This window comes from Aspergillus thermomutatus, assembly GCF_002237265.1.
Source record: "Aspergillus thermomutatus strain HMR AF 39 chromosome Unknown NODE_169, whole genome shotgun sequence".
NCBI lineage: Eukaryota > Fungi > Ascomycota > Eurotiomycetes > Eurotiales > Aspergillaceae > Aspergillus > Aspergillus thermomutatus.
In genome coordinates this window covers 40,025-58,535 of record NW_020798218.1, presented here as the reverse complement: position 1 = coordinate 58,535, position 18,511 = coordinate 40,025, and the positions used below count along the sequence as shown (strand labels likewise).

Below are 18,511 nucleotides of genomic sequence, written 5' to 3'. Positions count from 1 at the left end.
GGCGATTCAAGAGACTAAGACCAATTAAGCTAGCCAAGTGTGGCAATGATGATCATCTAGCCATTTCAACTGGGGCTAAGCAGTCTTTTTTATGAAGTGGCGCTGTGGCAGAAGAATACAAAATCATAAAATGTCAAGGGCAAGGAGATCCCTGAAGCATGGACTCCTATATACTCCCTAATACTGTATTATCTTAAATGAGGACGAGTCAATATCTCTGATGGGCGTAAATTCTGATCTTGAAACCATGGCTGACTGCTAAACATGACACATGTAGTAAATGAACCAATCAGTAGTGTCCCTAGTCTACAAACAACCCTCCAATTAAAGTGAGAATTGGCAAGGATCTCGAGCTACTAGTTCTGCTGTGTTTGTTTGACCAACGGCTGATGAACACAAAGGAATGAGTCTTCTCCACAAGGTTATATTTGGCTGGGGCTGGGGCTGTAGCCACTAGCCTTTTCGAGAATCTGTGGATGACCCCCGCCCCCTGAAACCTCGTATATGCTGGACGTATTAAGACTGTATTGTATTTGTATGTTTACTGTAAGTACATCGCAGAACTGTTTGACCCCTTTGCATGATACAATTCCAAATGTCAGGTATATACTATGGAAGCAAGCCAGTTGCTAAGTAGATAGGTATGAGCTAGAAAGAAACTAGAATCCACTAAAAATCGCTTGGCATTTTAACTACAGTCTGAATATCCCATTGCTAAGTGAATCAACATTCTTCTGGGTGTAATCTCCGCCCCCCTCAGTCATGCTGTGTAGAATGCCAGGATACTAGATATTTTAGTCAGCCACACTCGGCCACAAGATGCCTATGTGAGTATCCTACTAATTCTTGAGGACCATGAAGTCACACTGCTCCAGCTAATCAGCGATATTGTTCGAAGCCGTATTGTTGGATCATGGGATGTGTGACCTCGACCTTCATATCAAGCACATGTTCCTTGTGTGTGAGTATCCGTACCGGTAATTGTAATACCGAAATCCGAGTGCCATGAAAGGTGGTACCCATGTACCGGCTTGGCTTCCATGGGTGTGTTTCAGCTGGGGCATGTTTTCATAGGCCTACAGTGACAGGACTCTCCAGAACTTCCTCAGACAAGAGACCCTGGAAACCAACCATGGATGATCTTCACGCTCTGGATACCAACTTGCGGTCAAGGCAACTCAACAACAGACTCGAGTGATCATAAGGTATATATGAAAGGAAAGAAGCCAGGTCAGCTGGTTGTTTGCGATGCAGTAAGGAACTTCAAACAGTGGTATTAAAAGACAAGAACATTACAGATCTCGGCCATGTAATCACTTTACCTTACCGAACATATCATCCCGTTGAAGTATTACCTCGCTGATACTTAAGATTGTAAGGTACTCGGTACGTCGTACTTGAGCCCCAACCTCCAAATATGAAGGGGGCAACGAAAGAACTGCTCAGCATCCTCAAAATATGTTCAAGGTCCTGGAATATCATGGTCTTCTTGTAGCGATGTCTCAGTCTATCTTCCAGCCTAGGAGAATCCTATAATGTGAAAATGATACGGGATGGTTGGATCAATCCATCAGCAGCAGGTAGATATCTAGTGGTTGGTTGATAGGTACATAGTCTGGCACCTGTACGGAGTGCTCCATACCTAGGTACCCGGGCTCCCAGCTCTTTGGTAGTTGGTGTAAGAAAACCAAATACCCACCACCCAAGGCTCGGTCGCTCAGCTGTTGCTGCAGACCAAAAAAAAAAAGGCGCCAAAGCGAACTCCTACTTCCTCTTAGTTCAACTTCTTAGGTCTAACGGCTCATAGAAGGGCTGATCATATTCCTAATTTTTTTTTCCCTCTTGGTGCCTGTTGTTCATATCTTTCTTTTACTCTTCACCTTCACCACCTCCCGCTCTCCCAGCTTTGTTTGGGAAATCCGACTGATATCCCAACTGCCTCATTTGTATACATAATTGTTTGTCCGCCCTGAGGCTTGTCACCTGTCCCCTCTCTCACCCTTTGTGGTTCGTGGGCTTCAAACATCAGCCCTGGCGGCTTCATCCACGTTTCTTCCTTACTGTGTCCGCCCCTCGACCAGCCTTTCAAATAATTTTTCTTGATTGACCTTTCGTCTTTAACTTCTTGTTCATCAGTTTCATTCGACTCATTGGAGTGTTGATCGATTACATTGTCCTGTCTGATCCTTCTGAACGGCGGACTCCTTACTCCTTCTCCTGATACCCCCTTCCTGTTTATCTCCTTACGTTTTGCTTCGACTCGCGTCTGTCGGTTTTTCAAAGTCGTTCTCGCGCATACTACAGCATCTTGACAACATTTTGACAACGCATCGACACCATGGCCTACCAAGGCTCTGGTTCTCATTCGCCGCCTCACTACGAGGAAAACGGCCACCGGCTTCAGGATCTGCCCCATGGCTCGGTAAGTCTTGGATTAAGCATAGTCTGCCCTACATTCACGCGAGGCTAATGCGAAGAGTTCGTAGTACGAAGAAGAAGCGTCGAGAGGATTGCTATCCAACCAGCAAGGTCCCTTCACAGGCCCGTTTGATGACCCTCATCAGCGTGGTCTGTCTCCTACCCGACCCGTTTCTGGATACAGTTTGACCGAGACATATGCCCCCGAAGCGGCCTACCATGACCCCTATACTCAAACCGGTCCAGGCTCAGTCTACTCGGCTCAGTCTGCGGAGAATCCGGCGGCGGCTTTCGGTGTCCCTGGACGTGTCGCTTCCCCCTATGCTCGAAGTGAAACTTCGTCCACAGAGGCATGGCGCCAGCGACAAGCTCCCGGAGGCGGCCCCGGTGGCCTGCGACGTTATGCTACCAGAAAGGTCAAATTGGTTCAGGGTTCCGTCTTGAGTGTCGATTATCCTGTTCCTAGCGCCATTCAGAACGCCATCCAGGCCAAGTACAGAAACGATCTCGAGGGGGGAAGTGAGGAATTTACGCACATGCGATGTGAGTGATTTCAGACGCTATACCCGAGCTTTCTATTTCGTCCACATCGCTGACAAGCACAACTCTCAGACACTGCGGCCACCTGTGATCCCAACGAATTCACACTGCACAATGGTTACAACCTTCGACCTGCGATGTACAACAGACATACCGAATTGCTCATTGCGATCACCTATTACAACGAAGACAAGACGCTCACTTCGCGTACACTGCACGGTGTCATGCAGAACATTCGCGACATTGTGAATCTGAAGAAGTCGGAGTTTTGGAACAAGGGTGGTCCCGCATGGCAGAAGATTGTGGTCTGCCTAGTTTTCGATGGTATCGACCCATGTGACAAGGACACTTTGGATGTTCTTGCGACAATTGGTATCTACCAAGACGGCGTCATGAAGCGTGACGTCGATGGCAAAGAAACTGTGGCTCACATCGTATGTGTACTCGGATAGATTGGTATCACTGGACGTACTAACCGGTTATAGTTCGAATATACGACTCAACTGTCTGTGACTCCGAACCAGCAGCTGATCCGCCCCACAGATGACGGTCCCAGCACACTTCCTCCGGTCCAGATGATGTTCTGTCTGAAGCAGAAGAACAGCAAGAAGATCAACTCCCACAGATGGCTCTTTAATGCATTCGGTCGCATTCTCAACCCTGAGATTTGTATTCTTCTTGACGCCGGTACGAAGCCCGGTCCTAAGTCACTTTTGTCGCTTTGGGAAGCCTTCTATAACGACAAAGACTTGGGTGGTGCTTGTGGTGAGATTCACGCCATGTTGGGTAAGGGCTGGAAGAACCTGATCAACCCGCTCGTTGCCGCGCAGAACTTCGAATATAAGATCAGTAACATCCTGGACAAGCCCTTGGAGAGTTCATTTGGTTATGTCAGTGTCTTGCCCGGTGCCTTCTCAGCTTACCGATTCCGCGCAATTATGGGCCGCCCACTTGAACAGTATTTCCATGGTGATCACACTCTTTCAAAGCAACTGGGCAAGAAGGGTATCGAGGGAATGAACATTTTCAAAAAGAACATGTTCTTGGCCGAAGATCGTATTCTTTGTTTCGAGTTGGTTGCCAAAGCTGGTTCGAAATGGCACCTGACATATGTCAAGGCCTCCAAGGCTGAAACCGACGTGCCAGAAGGTGCTCCGGAATTCATTTCGCAGCGTCGTCGTTGGCTGAACGGTTCGTTCGCTGCCGGTATCTATTCGCTCATGCACTTTGGTCGGATGTACAAGAGTGGACACAACATCATCCGCATGTTCTTCCTGCACATCCAAATGTTGTACAACATCTTCTCAACGATTCTGACATGGTTTTCTTTGGGTAAGTTCATCTTCATTCCAGAGCGCACTCTACCCGCTCGGTTCTTGTTCTGACAGATGATTCAATAGCTTCTTACTGGCTTACTACCACCGTCATCATGGACTTGGTCGGCACCCCGAGCACAAGCAACGGTGGAAGTGCTTTTCCGTTCGGCAAGACTGCAACTCCCATCATCAATACTATCGTGAAATATATCTACTTGGGATTTCTACTGTTGCAGTTCATCCTCGCACTGGGTAACCGTCCAAAGGGTTCGAAGTTCTCATACCTCGCGTCTTTCGTGGTTTTCGGCATCATTCAGGTCTACGTGGTTATTGATGCGCTGTACCTGGTGGTGCGTGCGTTCACCGGAAGTGCTCCGATGGATTTCACCACAGACCAAGGTGTTGGCGAGTTCCTGAAATCGTTTTTTTCGTCCAGCGGTGCCGGTATCATTATTATCGCCCTCGCCGCTACATTCGGTCTCTACTTTGTGGCATCCTTCATGTATCTGGACCCCTGGCACATGTTCACGTCCTTCCCTGCCTACATGTGTGTCCAGTCGTCATACATCAATATTCTGAACGTATACGCTTTCAGCAATTGGCACGACGTTTCGTGGGGTACCAAGGGGTCAGACAAGGCAGACGCCCTACCCTCTGCCAAAACCACCAAGGATGACGGCAAGGAGGTTGTCATCGAGGAAATCGACAAGCCCCAGGCTGATATCGACAGTCAGTTTGAGGCAACGGTCAAGCGTGCACTGACGCCCTATGTGCCACCAGTCGAGAAGGAGGAGAAGACTTTGGAAGATTCGTACAAGAGCTTCCGAACGAGACTGGTCACGTTCTGGATCTTTAGCAACGCATTCTTGGCCGTTTGCATTACCAGTGACGGTGTGGACAAATTCGGCTTCACGGTATGTAGATGTCGGCAATCTTTGTTAAAAGAGGCGAAGCTAACATGTTGCAGAATTCTGCTACCGACCGGACGACACGTTTCTTCCAGGCTTTGCTGTGGTCCAACGCCGTTGTTGCCCTGTTCCGTTTCATCGGAGCCTCCTGGTTCCTGGCCAAGACAGGTGTGATGTGCTGCTTTGCCCGGCGGTAGAAGGGCGTTCTGTTGTAATGAGAGCGGTTAGTGGTGCTTCGCCAACGGGTCTATCGAGGGCCAAGCACCTTTCGGCACATTTTTCGTCACAATATTGTATTCTACATACGACGCTTGCTTTGCTACTTTCTTTTTCTGTTAAAGTTGGCTCTGTCACGGTTGGATCTATGTGCTTCGACAGGGCCTTATGCACTGTGATGTCTCGTAAACTCTTAGCGATTAGAAAGGAATTCGATGCATCAATAGCTCAAACGGAGCTGCCAAAGAATGTCTCTCTTTTGTGTGATTGCCTCTGGCTTGATTGTATGAGCGCTGGACACTGTCCCTGTCTACGCATTTGGGTAGTGGCGATGGCGTCAGGCCGCGTGCACGTTGCCTTCTTCGAATATGCCCCAGCGTTAGATCTATCTTTCAGTTCTATTTTCTCTTACCGTTTCCTCACTGTGACCGATTCAACCTGTCCACTTCTGGCGTGTTATTTGACATTTGATCGTAATCTACGCTCTCACTCTTCATCTTGCGCTTCTGCGGAGTGGAGATTAGCCCGTTGGTTGATTCAGTCCATCGAAGATCCCCGCAGGCCCGAACTTCAGTGACCCTCCCCATACTGCTCCCTAGTTTTTCCTCACGATCACAGCAGATCCGGTGTTATTGCTGCCGAAATATACTTTGATCCTTTTGCTCTTGATATCCAAAACTCTTGTCGAAGACTTCTAGGGGACGTGTGGCGGTGCGTTGTCCAAGATGTTGAAGATCTGGTCTATGGTACAATCCCTCTCTTGCCCGCGCGGTCCTGCGTCCACTCCTGTATGACTGACGTTGGTATTCCTTGCAGAAACAACAGCAACAGCAGGCTGAAAATGCCGAAGGAGCAGCAGGGAAGAAAAAGAAGAAGGTTACGGCCGCGCAGTTGCGCGTGCAGAGAGGTAGGCACCGTCGCTCGCCTGACGCTGGAGAGTGGCGCAACGACGCACGACAGAGGAAGCGAGGCTCGGCTGACGGGTAGCATGGACTAGATCTGCAGGAGTTGACCCTCGGAAGCACGATGAAGATGAACTTCCCTAACCCTGACGATATCCTCAACTTTACGCTTACGATCGAGCCCGACGAGGGCATGTACAAGGGTGGCGCGTTCCATTTCAACTTCACCGTTAACCAGAACTTCCCGCATGACCCGCCCAAGGTGAAGTGCACGCAGAAGATCTACCATCCGAATATCGATCTGGAGGGGAATGTCTGTCTGAATATTCTGCGGGAGGACTGGAAGCCTGTTCTGAACTTGAATGCGGTTATTGTGGGCATGCAGGTGGGTTTGCGGCAGGCTCGGTTTTCCTTGTGTGCAGTTCGTCGAGCTGACCTTTGTATTTGCTGCATAGTTCCTCTTCCTGGAGCCGAATGCCTCCGATCCTCTGAACAAGGAAGCTGCGGAAGATCTGCGGACGAACCGGGATGGCTTCAAGCGCAACGTTCGTACCGCGATGGCCGGTGGATCGGTCAAAGGCGTGCAGTACGAGCGTGTGATGCGATGAGTTGGAGTAGGCGGTTAGGTTCTGATTGCAAGGTGTTCCGGTTCAGTGGCGTCCATAATAACGACACGAGCCCAGCTTCAACGAACATCATACACGCGGCGTATATGATATGGTCAAGACCGACGAGATGCCCTCATCGATGGATATGGATATGGAGATGGGCGGCCCGCGGTGCAGGCTCATACGGATTCACGTACATAACTTGACTACTTTAGCGACTGGATAGATTTCGTCATGAAAGCAATGAACCCTTATACGATTCACGGGAACAGGGATACGCATCTTTTTCACGGATGTCTTTAAAGCATTTTGTTACATTGAATCAATTCCTTGTCGTCATTTAGGAGCGCATGGTAGTGCTTGTCCAGTCGAACCTCAATCTTGCGTCTTCGATACTATGGACAAGATTGGCGGAAGTGTCTGGCAGCTCTACGGACTGAGAGGGGCTTTCAAAAGGATACAGAGGCAGGACAAAGGAAACGGCATGTCTGGAGCTACAACAACCGTATATATACAACCAACAGGTATGACTGAGCAATTGCGAAGTAATTGAACAAATTTCTTTGTTTTCCTTTCGAGAGCCCGGCACATCGACTCGTTCAACACATCAACCAGACAAAGTGACGTAGACACCACTACCACCAAACCCCGTCGAGCACCTAGCCACTGGATATGAACACTCCTGAGCTAATATGCCTCCATGCGAATGTTAGTCGTCACGAAGTGACAAACGGCCACGGGAAACTTAAAACGGAGCGGATGCGAATGATGTCGTTCTCTATGCTGACTTCATCTGAAAGATGCATCGAAATCACGGATTATCGAGTCTATGCCTGCTGAGCAGCACGCTCCTTCTCGAGACGGGTGTAGTAGGCGTCACGGGCGCGAACGCGGGGCAGGTGGTAGCCTGCTCAATTGTAAGAAAGATATGTCCACAAAAAGAGCCTGGAGGGGTTTCCCCCTGCTTGGGAAAGATGCGATGATACGTACCGTACCACCAGAGGTAACCGAAGGTGGTGCCGAAACCTGTACGCGAATGGGTATACGGTTAGTCTTTCGGCGCTAGATGTAGTGACTCAGAAATATTGTGAAAGAAAGGCATGTCTGCCACGTAAGATGGATATGGAGATTATCCTAGGAGTCTCGGAAGCCGGTGGGACAATTCATGCTCTTCCTTGTAATTCCGATTCATTGTGCTGCTGAGCGATATGAGATTGAGACTCACCGAAAGCGGTGCTCAGGTCGAGAACGAGACCACGGCGGAGCATCTATAATCTAGCGTGTTAGCCAATACATGTTTGACCAGGTCGCTACCGAGTGATCAAAGGTAGAGGCTCGGATGTAGCGTGGGTGGGATGTAGACGTACGCCGGTGATGGGAGGAATAGCGGTGGCCATTGCGACGGATTGATGAGAGTAGTCGATTCAGGAAGAGAGGTAGATGCGATTTCAGCAAACAGGGAACCTGTTATGAGGTGGTGGGGGACAGGCGGAGGGAAAAGGAAGGAGAAGCGATCGATGATGTGAACTTGAAAGTCGAGGTGAAGCTTTCCGATCCGGCACGTAAGCGACCGATGTGAGTGGCCTGACTGGGTGCTGAGAACGGGCAGAAGGATAGCACAGGGATTCCGGCCAGACGCTCACTATTGACTCAATTATGCTTCAGAGTAAGTAAGATAGACTACATGTATATTCTGGATGTAGAATATATATCCATCTCCTTTCTTATTTGCTCCATCTTCGTTGATCACTCTGTGATTAGTGTTAATGCTTCAGGCGCAAACACGTGACCTGACGCGAAGCTCTTGCGATGTCCGAATAATAGAGACTTTCGTCACTTCTCCGTTGTGCCTATCATCATCCACCAACACCGCCATGGTGTCCTCAGAAAACTCCCTCAAGCGTTCTTCATCTACACCTTCAGAGCAGCAGGGGTCTGATACGAAGCGATTGAAGCGTCCATATCACCACCATCACCGGTTACTAAAGCCCGTTGTCCCAGCTCTTCCGGAGCCCGCGATCACTGATGACACCCACGTTGATCACTTGATGAACCGCTCTATCGGGCTATGTCTCAGAGAGTCCGGATTTGATCTCGCCGACCCGGTCGCGTTGGAAAGTTTTCGCTATGCTGCAGAGGAGTGTATGTTACCTCTTACAGAATGACTTGAATAGAGATACACAGGGGAATGTGTCGGCGGTGTTATTGACTAGGCTGCTTTGCTAGACCTTTTAAAGCTCGCATCCTTTGTGCGCCAATCGATGCTCTCGAGCCGACGCAATCAACCTATTCCCCAAGATTTCGAACTCGCGTTCAAAAGACACCACTTGCGCGTGGACGATCTGCTTCCACACTTGAAACCTTTGCCAAATGTCGAACCGGTTCCTACACTCCTGCCTAGTCCTCCACCAGAAGAGGATACTTGGATGAGTTTACCATTCCTCGGCCCTGAACTGAGCGGCGAAAGTGACCGTGTTCGAAGCGCGTATATCCCAAAGCATTTCCCGCAATTTCCCAGTAAACATACATACCGGCACACACCTGTGTTCACACAGCGGGAGCAAGACCCACGAAAAATTCGTGAGCGCGCGACTGAAGACGGGAGACATGGCGAGGAGGCATTGCGCAAACTGGCACGGGCATCATTCAAGGATAATCAACTCGGCTCGGCGGGTCGCGAAAAGCGATTGTGGGGTCGGAGGATGGAGAGCTTGGACAGCATGTTTGAGAAAACAGTCAAAGGCATCGCAAAGAAAATGCACAAAGATGTAACTGTGCCGGGCACAGCTGCAACGATGGACATTGATTTTGGAGCGGTTGCGGATATGGAGCTCAAGGCGACTCGACCGAAGGTCTCAATGAGTCTGGAGCTTCCACCAGTCATCAATTGTGAAAGGGATCTCTGGCGCCGAATGACGACACCCAGCAATCGGAAAGTGGAAGAGAAACCTGCTGGAACGAAGGATCCCACAAGTGTTTCGCGAGTGGAAAGCTGGGTGAGCACATAGTTCATTTCGCATTGCGGCGGGCGGCGTCAGGGCGTTATGATTTAGTATTGAGCGAACCAAGAAGATACCCAATGAGTACAATGCAGACAAATTATGCGATTCAGTTGATAACAACGGCAATGATAGACTCCTGGTATCCGATGCCTGTAGACTTCCAAGCCCAACTCCGCCCAAATGCAAGTACTTCTTTCGTATCAGACCTTGATGACCTCTTCTGCTGCACGTTTTCGTTTCGCCTCTTCTTCGGCTAGTCTGATGGGCTCCCACGCAGTCGTTTCGACTGTTAATCCGCCAGCACACCTTTGGAAGGGGAAAGTCAACCAGTGAAGCCAGCAAGTATGCAGGAGGAGCTTACCGTCTGAATAACCGGACAATCGGCTTGCACGTCACGACGCCTGGCTTGGGGATGCCGTCCTGAGGTGGATTACACGAGTACTGCACCATCTCCAGTAACTTGCAACTCTCCAGGTTGACTAGTCCACCCTTGCGACGTCTTTCCTGGAAGTTTCGACTGACGGTATTGACATGCTCGGGGAGGGATTCGGCGGAGAAGACAGGAACGAGGGGTGCCATTGGAGATCTCGTAGTTTGTATGGCTTTCTGTTTCAGTCGAGTAGTTAAAATAGCTAAATTATGGTAGTGATAAATGGTTTGTTCTGCTTCAATCAGACGGTGTAGGAAGAAAAGTTGATGGAAGCGGAAACCTCCGTCTTATGGCGATGCGATTGATGAGTCGGGACCGATGCGGATGTCGACTGGATGCCGGGACAACAAATTCCCAGCCCATGATCAACACTATGGTCCTCTGTAGGAATTTAACAACAATCGATAACAAAATATGATGTCAAAATATCCATGACATTCATTCAGCTCGCCTCAGTAAGGAATGGCGGCCAGCTTCGGGGAGAAATTGCTGAGGGAAGTACACACGGAACGGCTGGATGAGGTACGTTTTCTAAAATTATAACTTGATTATATCGTCATGCTTGCTGCGTATCACGCTTCGACTTGACTTTGAGGGGAATCCATGCTGATTTCACAGCTTCTACATGACTTGAGATGTCTATTTCCCAGGAGCCTTGGGGAGAGCACCTCACAGTTGGGCGTCAAAGGGTTGGATGCCCTCTTGGAGGTCTTCATGCCTTCCCTCTTTGCTGCTCAGGCTCAGACTCAACATGTGGAACGAGATACGTATCGAGAGCAGCAGAGTGAACATGAGGTACAGCACATGCAGGCGGATGTCGAGGATAACCAGAATGCTTCACCCGGAGATCGCGGGCTTCCTACGGCATCTCACACAAAGCGAATCGATCCGGTTATAGAGATCTCCAGCGCATCTTCAGCAGCCGGCAAGTCTCACTTGCTGTATTATCTCACTGCAATTGCCATCCTGCCATCGACGATCAGCGGGATCCGAGTTGATGGTCGGGCCTCGGCCGTCGTCTTTATTGATGCAGATGGCCGCTTTGACGCTGAACGACTTCGAACTGTTGCCTGTGGGCTCATAGACAGAAAGCTCAAGGCGCATTCTGGTACAGGGTCCAGAGAGACACCGGAGGGACAGATACATCCGCCACTACTTACTACTGAAGAGTTGGAATCCATTATCGTGGCCTCCCTACAACACGTCCATGTGTTTCGTCCACAGTCATCGTCTTCTTTACTCTCAACGTTGAAAAGTCTGCAGGCATACCTGCTCGACATTTCGCGTCATTACTCCTCTCACAGGCCACTGCACGCTATTCTCATCGACAGTGCCACTGCCTTCTTGTGGCAAGATAAACTACGGGACGATGTCGCCCGCACAGAGAACATTGGACGCCCTGTCGCCGAGATCGAGCACGAGCGAAATCAGAAGCGGATATTCTTTCTGTCCGATATCTATGCGGAACTAGTACTGACGTTGAAGAACCTACAGCGACATTTCGGCTGTATAGTCGCCTACACTTGTAACACATTGAACAGCAGATCGGTAACTGGCTATCAGAGCCACAGCCAGTCAACGCAACAACCCTCTGGCCCTTTCGACCTGTACAACCCTTCAAATCTAACGGCGACCAGTATGCCCTCTTTTCGTTGCCCACTGCCTGCCCCATGGGGCACTTTCGCGACGCTACGGCTTGTGGTTCGGCGAGACGCGGTGCGTCCTTTTCCGCCGATGATGACTGTCCGGGATGCTCAGCGGGATGCAATCATGCGACAGAATGTGGTTTTGGAAGGTAGATTCTTGGGCTGGGTGAATGAATGGGAACGCGAGGAATGGCCTCGGAGAATTGTGGACGGATTGAAAGAGAGAAATGGGGGCGTGTTCTCGTTTCATGTAGGCAGGGGCGGCGTTGCATTCGCCTGATACATGGCTCCTTGTGTTTGATATGAGTCTTATGTAGATATGAGTCTTATGTACGATAATGATGTATGTACATTATGTGCAAACTATATACCCTTGAATGGACGACTCCAGCATCAGCCGAATAACTTCCCAATTGCCTCAACGGTAGTGTTGCCCCCGCTGAACACAATACCCATGTCCCATCCCTCCGGACCAGCCTCCTTCTCAACAAGTCGCCTAAACTCCTCATTGAACAAGCAAACTGCGAGCCCCACGACCGCACTAGGCTCAACGACCACCTTCATGCGTTCCAAGACAAGCCGCATCGCAGCCTTGATCTGGTCCTCCGTCACGGCAAACACACCGGCAACCTTACTCCGGTCCGAGATGACCTCCCAGTTCAAGATCCCCACCGGCGTGCGCAGCCCATCGGCAATAGTAAGCGTCTTGACGGACTCCACGCGCTGACCAGACTCCAGTCCCCGGCGACAATCGTCCGCGCCTTCGAAGCTAGGCTCCGCGCCAAAGACACGCGTAGGTTTACCGGAGAAGAACGTCGCAACACCGGCGTTTAGCCCCCCGCCCCCGACGGGGGTAATCACCGCATCGAGGTGTCTCGATCCGTCCTCGGCCCCGCTGGCATGGACACTCAGATGCGGCTTATCGGAGACAAGCGCGCGGTATTGGTCTTCCATCTCCAAGGCGGTCGTGCCCTGGCCGCAGATGATATCGAAGTGATCATACGGCGGGACGAGGATCGCATCTGTCTTGGCCTGGATCTCCGCGACGACGGCTTCGCGCTCGGTGCTCGTCGAGCCGCTGAATATGACCTCTGCGCCGTGCGAGCGTGTCCCTGCTATCTTCGACGGGGTGCTGATGCTGGGCATGACGATGTAGGCGGGGACGTGGAGGGTGGAGGCTGCCAGGGCGAGGGCTTGAGCATGGTTTCCTATTCCGTTGTCAGTATGATTCTTCACCTCCAGAGTGTGACTTGGAAAAGTGCGTACCCGAGCTGTGCGTAATCACACCGCGTCTCTTGACCTCCTCCTCACCCCGCTCTGCGATGAGTCGCAGCAAAGCGTGAAACGCACCGCGGGCCTTGAAGGCGCCGATCCGCTGGTAGTTCTCGCATTTGAAGAAGAATCGGAACTTGGGTTTCGCAGGTGTTTGCCCTTCGAAGGACGTTCCGACCAATGACTCGGCTGATTGAGGGGTCGAGGCGATGGTGTTGAGCGTTTGACAGGTGAGGAGAGGGGTGTGGTGGATGTACGGCTGGATCAAGGCGTAGGCGGAGCGCACGGCATCGGGAGTCAATGATCGCGCTGTAATGGAAGGTTCGGCCATGTTGAATTTGAGATTCTGGATGTCTCAATTTCGACAACGAAAGAAGAATAACTTGAATGCTCGAGAAGTAGGAAAGATAGATACGAAAGGTGGAGCTCTTCATCGGAAACAAGGCCGAGTCGAGCCATCGGCTACCGAAATGGCGAAATGTGCGCGTCTACAGTCATTGCGATACTTCATATGAAAAATAAATGAAATGTGGTATTCTCAGTTCCCAATTAATAACTCGATGAACACATGTAAGAAAAACGAAATCAAGTCATAGTACAGTCGTAACTTTTCCCAAGCCTTCCCATTGATGCAAAATTAAAATTACTTCTGGTTCTCAGGGCGGAGGGAACTGCAAGACGATTAGCATATGGTCATCGACAGATTGTGCGATTGAAGTGACTTACCGAACGGCCTTTCCAGCGCGCCAGATCTCGAGATCACGGATGTCCTGCATCTCCTTCTCGTACTTCTCGCGGTAGTCCTTCTGGGAGTTGTATTCGAGCGAGCGCTTGGTCTCAGTGCCGTCACGCACACTGTCATAGAGATCATTGAAGAGAGGCTTCAGGGTGTCCTTGAAGCGGCTGGACCAGTCGATAGCACCACGACGAGCAGTGGTGGAGCAAGCGGCGTACATCCAGTCCATACCGTTGGCACCGATCAAAGGGTAGAGAGACTGAGTGGCCTCTTCAACGGTCTCGTTGAAGGCCTCAGAGGGGCTGTGGCCGCGCTCACGCAGAACCTCGTACTGAGCGAGGAACATACCGTGGATACCACCCATCAGGCAACCACGCTCACCGTACAGATCGGAGTAGACCTCCTTCTCAAAGGTGGTCTCGTAGAGGTAACCGGAACCAACAGCAACACCCATGGCAATGGCCTTCTCCTTGGCCTTGCCAGTGACGTCCTGGTAGACGGCAATGGAGGAGTTGATACCACGGCCCTCACGGAAGAGAGTGCGGACGGTACGGCCGGAACCCTTGGGAGCGACAAGGATGACATCAACATCCTTGGGGACGTCGACCTTGGTGAGCTCCTTGAAGACGGGAGAGAAACCGTGGGAGAAGTAGAGGGTCTTGCCCTTGGTGATCAGGGGCTTGAGAGTGGGCCAGGTCTCGCTCTGGGCAGCGTCGGAAAGCAGGTTCATGACAATGGTACCCTTCTGCACGGCCTCGGTGACGTCGAACAGGTTCTTGCCGGGAACCCAGCCATCCTGGACGGCCTCCTTCCACGAGGCACCATCCTTACGGACACCAACAATGACATTGAGGCCCTGGTCACGGAGGTTGAGACCCTGGCCGTGACCCTGGGAACCGTAACCGATCAGAGCGAGAGTGTCATTCTTGAAGTACTCCTGGAGCTTCTCACGGGGCCAATCCGCACGCTCGTAGACGGTCTCCTTGGAATCAGCGAAGGTCATGGTCTTGACACCACGGACGGGGGCGGTCGAGGCAGCCACACGGGTAGCAGCCTTAGCGAGGGCAGGCCGGGGGAGGGCGGCCGAGATGACTGTGCGAGGGGCGGCGACACGGGCCAGACGGAGGGCACGGGGAAGTCCACGGGAAGCCATTGTGATGCGTAGGATGTGAGATTAGAGGAAAAGGCTGTAGAGGAAGGAAGAGGAGGGGAGATTGGTCAAAGATTTGATGTTTGAAAGAGAATAATAATGAGAGAAGGAAAGTTTCTTGGGGGGGGGAGGACGGACGTTGAGAGACTTATAAGCTCGTTGTTAAGGACGACTGGAGCAGGTGTGGGAGGCACGTGAACGGAGTTGATGCTGAGCTCCCCGGCCGATGTCGGATATTATGCTGTATGATTGGCGCGACGGGGACACCGCCAACCCCATACAGAGAGCATCAGTGTATGACCTGTCTAGTGCTCTCGACTCTCGTTAGTCCCCAGAGGGAAATCTGTGCTCCGTTCCACGGGAGCATCCACCGAGAATATGGAGAAAATTTCAAGGTTGAGTCACAGAGTCATAGGCCCGATTTAGAAAAAGTCGGGCCATTTTGAGATAATAGGAATCGTTATTGTGATTCATACTAACCTGTTGATTATCACTCATCCTCTCCATCAGGACAATCACGTTCTTTTATGTTAATCTAGTTACATAGTGGTAGTTGCTGGATGTATTTCGTACTTTGTAGGGACTTTGGTCTCGGAGATGCCTGGTTGCCTGAGGTATCATTCTCGCATCCCCGCCGGCATCAACAACAATCTGGCTCCAAGTGGACTATTGGTGATTGTCAACTCTCGACTCCTATTGACATCCCGCATTGAGGGGCCCCAAGCAACCATCGTGTCTTATCCTGTAGCAGGCGGCTCATGTTGTCCTATCGGGATATCTTCTAAGAACATCACTTACGCTCCTCTTACCATGTGCATACAATGAGCCTCATCTCCTCATTCGGCGCTCTGCCCACCATCCAGACCCGAAAAGCCCTTTTGCTCCTCGATTTCCAAAATGATTTCATTCGTCCATCCGGTGCACTGCATGTTCCTAATACAGTTGATATCTTGGAAAATATCGCGCAACTAGTCACTGCTTTCCGTCGCGCTGGCGATGTTATCTGGGTCCGCTCCCACTATGAATCGCGTCGACCCCTCATCGATTCGGACTTCCAGGACCGTATAGTACTAGGTCGCGCGACGGATGAGCGAAGGAAAAGGTCCGACCGATTGGATTCGGAAACACCGGTCGATGAGGAAGCGTTTCTATCGAGCGAGTCTTCGCAATGTTGCCGGCCGCAGACGAACGGCGTTCAGTTCCCCGCCCCCATTTTGGCTGCTATCGATGCGGAAAACGACACATTGATGGACAAGTCGGATTACTCCGCTCTACAAGATGACGGAATGATACTCTCTCTTCGCACAAGATTTATTACGGAGCTATACCTATGCGGTTCACTCTCTAATGTCTCGGTGTATGCCACCGCCCTCGACGCTGTTCGCCACGGCTTCTCTGTAACCCTCATCGAGGATTGCCTCGGGTTCCGCGATTTCATACGCCATGAGGAAGCGATGCGCCGCATGGCCGATATATTTGGCGCCAGTGGAATTACAACGCAGGAGCTTTTCGAGGAGCTTGATTGGCAGGAGACCGACGCTATTGCTCGTCAAAGTGCCCACAGACCCGTACGAGCTGTTACTCCAGCTGGCATCGAAGGCGTAATGGATGAACTCGACGTCAAATTAACCCGTGGGCCCACGGCCAACGAGGGAACACCGGAGTCGTTGCGCAGTCGGCGACGGAGACTCGACGCTGTTTTAGCCGAGCAAGCTGACGAGGAGGAGGACGACTTGTGGGATCTGGCGAGCCTGGCCGGCTCCCGCTCCCGCTACGGACCGTCCGGCTCACCAGGAAGCTCGTCTCAGGCTCATGGTGTGGGAGAAAAGAAGGCACGTGTGCGTGTGCGTCGCACAAAACGACAAGATCAAAAGGCAGAGGCGTCTGCTCGGACAGAAGAGCGAAGGAGCGGTAAGACCAAAAAGTCGCGAGATATACGCGGTCCGGGTGATCAGATCGGCGAGGGTGACTCCCGCATCATTTATGACTTGGATCTACCTGCGGATGCCTTTGAGAGTATCCGCAGCGAGGTCGCTTGGCAGAAGATGTACCATATGTCGGGGCAAGTTCCTCGTCTTGTCGCAGTCCAAGGACAAACACTGGATGACGGATCCGTCCCTATTTACCGCCATCCCGCGGACGAATCTCCACCGTTGCACCCTTTCACGCCGACTGTGAACCAGATCCGCGTCATTGTAGAACGCATCCTCGGTCACCCGCTCAACCACGTTCTCATTCAGCTCTACCGCGATGGACAGGACAACATATCTGAGCATTCAGACAAGACGCTTGATATTGTCCGAGGTTCATTTATCTGCAATGTGAGTCTTGGTGCTCAGCGAGTGATGACACTCCGAAACAAAGTCAAAGCTGCAGACGACGACCAAAGACCCACGCAACGTATACCAATGCCACATGAGTCGCTCTTTATCCTGGGGGAGAAGACGAACATGCGCTGGCTGCATGGCGTACGGGCCGACAAGCGACAGGACGCGGAGAAATCTGCAGAAGAGCTGGCTTATGGAGGCGAACGTATATCCCTCACCTTCCGACACATTGGCACTTTCTTGGACGCAACTGGTGATGCAATCTGGGGCCAAGGAGCTGTCTCCAAAAACCAGAGTCAGGCGAATAGCGTAATCCATGGGGATCCTGTAGAGACGGAGCGGCTCATTCGCGCGTTTGGCCAGGAGAATCAGGCTACTGAGTTCGATTGGGATGCTGTGTATGGCGGAGGGTTCGATGTGGTCAACTTTGTCACCACATCGACAGCTAAGTTGGTTGAGGGCTCCGATCCTGTGTCCAATCTCCGCGTTCGGCTCGCGCTCAGTGAGAATGGTATTCGATACGATGTGACAGCTTCTTCAGGGGACGCAAACAGCGCCGAGGACAAAGCGCGGCCGGTCTTTATCGCAGCGGACGGCACTGAAGTTGCTGGGGAGTTGGATATCATGAACTATCTCGCACAACATGCGCCAGAGCTAACACGAGCGGGTGTTGAAGTATTGGGTGGTGGCAGCCAGCTTCTCGAGATCAATGATTTTTTGCAGGGCTGGCGAACGTCTCACAGCGATGGCGAACAGATTAACCCGAAATCCCTGGATCCATGGGAGAAGGCCCTAGACGGGCGGTACTATCTAGGGGGAGCAGCTCTTGGGCTCGATGACTGCTTCCTCTGGCCAGTACTCCGAGATATTGTACAGACGTGCGGACCGTTTTCGAACGACAAATATCCCAATTTGGCGCAGTACTACCGACGTGTGGAGAAGCGCGGGATTGTCAAAGTGACCCTGGAGGAACTAAAATAATCATTTCGTCTTGATTTCAAGTTAGAGATACCACACAGCGCAGCGAGCAGTTCTGACGA

The 18,511-nt window shown here is 51.3% G+C and overlaps 7 protein-coding genes across 7 annotated transcripts; 4 read left to right on the top strand and 3 right to left on the bottom strand.

Annotated features, from left to right (window-relative positions):
• Positions 1–2,338: 2,338 nt before the first annotated feature.
• On the top strand, positions 2,339–6,908 carry CDV56_105868 (uncharacterized protein; the record flags this gene model as incomplete). The annotated part of the gene is made up of 9 exons (XM_026759487.1): positions 2,339–2,422; positions 2,487–2,961; positions 3,031–3,392; positions 3,444–4,290; positions 4,359–5,188; positions 5,242–5,352; positions 6,215–6,305; positions 6,396–6,685; positions 6,756–6,908. 9 exons carry the CDS (start codon positions 2,339–2,341, stop codon positions 6,906–6,908), a joined length of 3,243 nt encoding a protein of 1,080 aa, XP_026612523.1.
• Positions 6,909–8,782: 1,874 nt separating this feature from the next.
• CDV56_105655 (TBP-associated factor 8 family protein) lies at positions 8,783–9,916 on the top strand (the record flags this gene model as incomplete). Its single annotated transcript, XM_026759274.1, has 2 exons — positions 8,783–9,050; positions 9,135–9,916. 2 exons carry the CDS (start codon positions 8,783–8,785, stop codon positions 9,914–9,916), a joined length of 1,050 nt encoding a protein of 349 aa, XP_026612522.1.
• Positions 9,917–10,110: 194 nt separating this feature from the next.
• On the bottom strand, positions 10,111–10,489 carry CDV56_105605 (uncharacterized protein; the record flags this gene model as incomplete). Its single annotated transcript, XM_026759224.1, has 2 exons — positions 10,111–10,216; positions 10,272–10,489. 2 exons carry the CDS (start codon positions 10,487–10,489, stop codon positions 10,111–10,113), a joined length of 324 nt encoding a protein of 107 aa, XP_026612521.1.
• Positions 10,490–10,943: 454 nt separating this feature from the next.
• Positions 10,944–12,266, top strand: CDV56_105473 (putative Rad51 family DNA repair protein; the record flags this gene model as incomplete). Its single annotated transcript, XM_026759092.1, has 1 exon — positions 10,944–12,266. The coding sequence occupies one exon, from the start codon at positions 10,944–10,946 to the stop codon at positions 12,264–12,266; it is 1,323 nt and encodes a 440-aa protein (XP_026612520.1).
• A 113-nt stretch (positions 12,267–12,379) lies between these two features.
• Positions 12,380–13,589, bottom strand: CDV56_105369 (threonine/serine dehydratase; the record flags this gene model as incomplete). The annotated part of the gene is made up of 2 exons (XM_026758988.1): positions 12,380–13,194; positions 13,253–13,589. The coding sequence occupies 2 exons, from the start codon at positions 13,587–13,589 to the stop codon at positions 12,380–12,382; spliced, it is 1,152 nt and encodes a 383-aa protein (XP_026612519.1).
• Positions 13,590–13,901: 312 nt separating this feature from the next.
• ILV2_1 (Ketol-acid reductoisomerase) lies at positions 13,902–15,147 on the bottom strand (the record flags this gene model as incomplete). Its single annotated transcript, XM_026758861.1, has 2 exons — positions 13,902–13,929; positions 13,985–15,147. The coding sequence occupies 2 exons, from the start codon at positions 15,145–15,147 to the stop codon at positions 13,902–13,904; spliced, it is 1,191 nt and encodes a 396-aa protein (XP_026612518.1).
• An 818-nt stretch (positions 15,148–15,965) lies between these two features.
• Positions 15,966–18,452, top strand: CDV56_104988 (isochorismatase family protein family; the record flags this gene model as incomplete). The annotated part of the gene is made up of 1 exon (XM_026758607.1): positions 15,966–18,452. The coding sequence occupies one exon, from the start codon at positions 15,966–15,968 to the stop codon at positions 18,450–18,452; it is 2,487 nt and encodes an 828-aa protein (XP_026612517.1).
• Between the last annotated feature and the right edge of the window lie 59 nt (positions 18,453–18,511).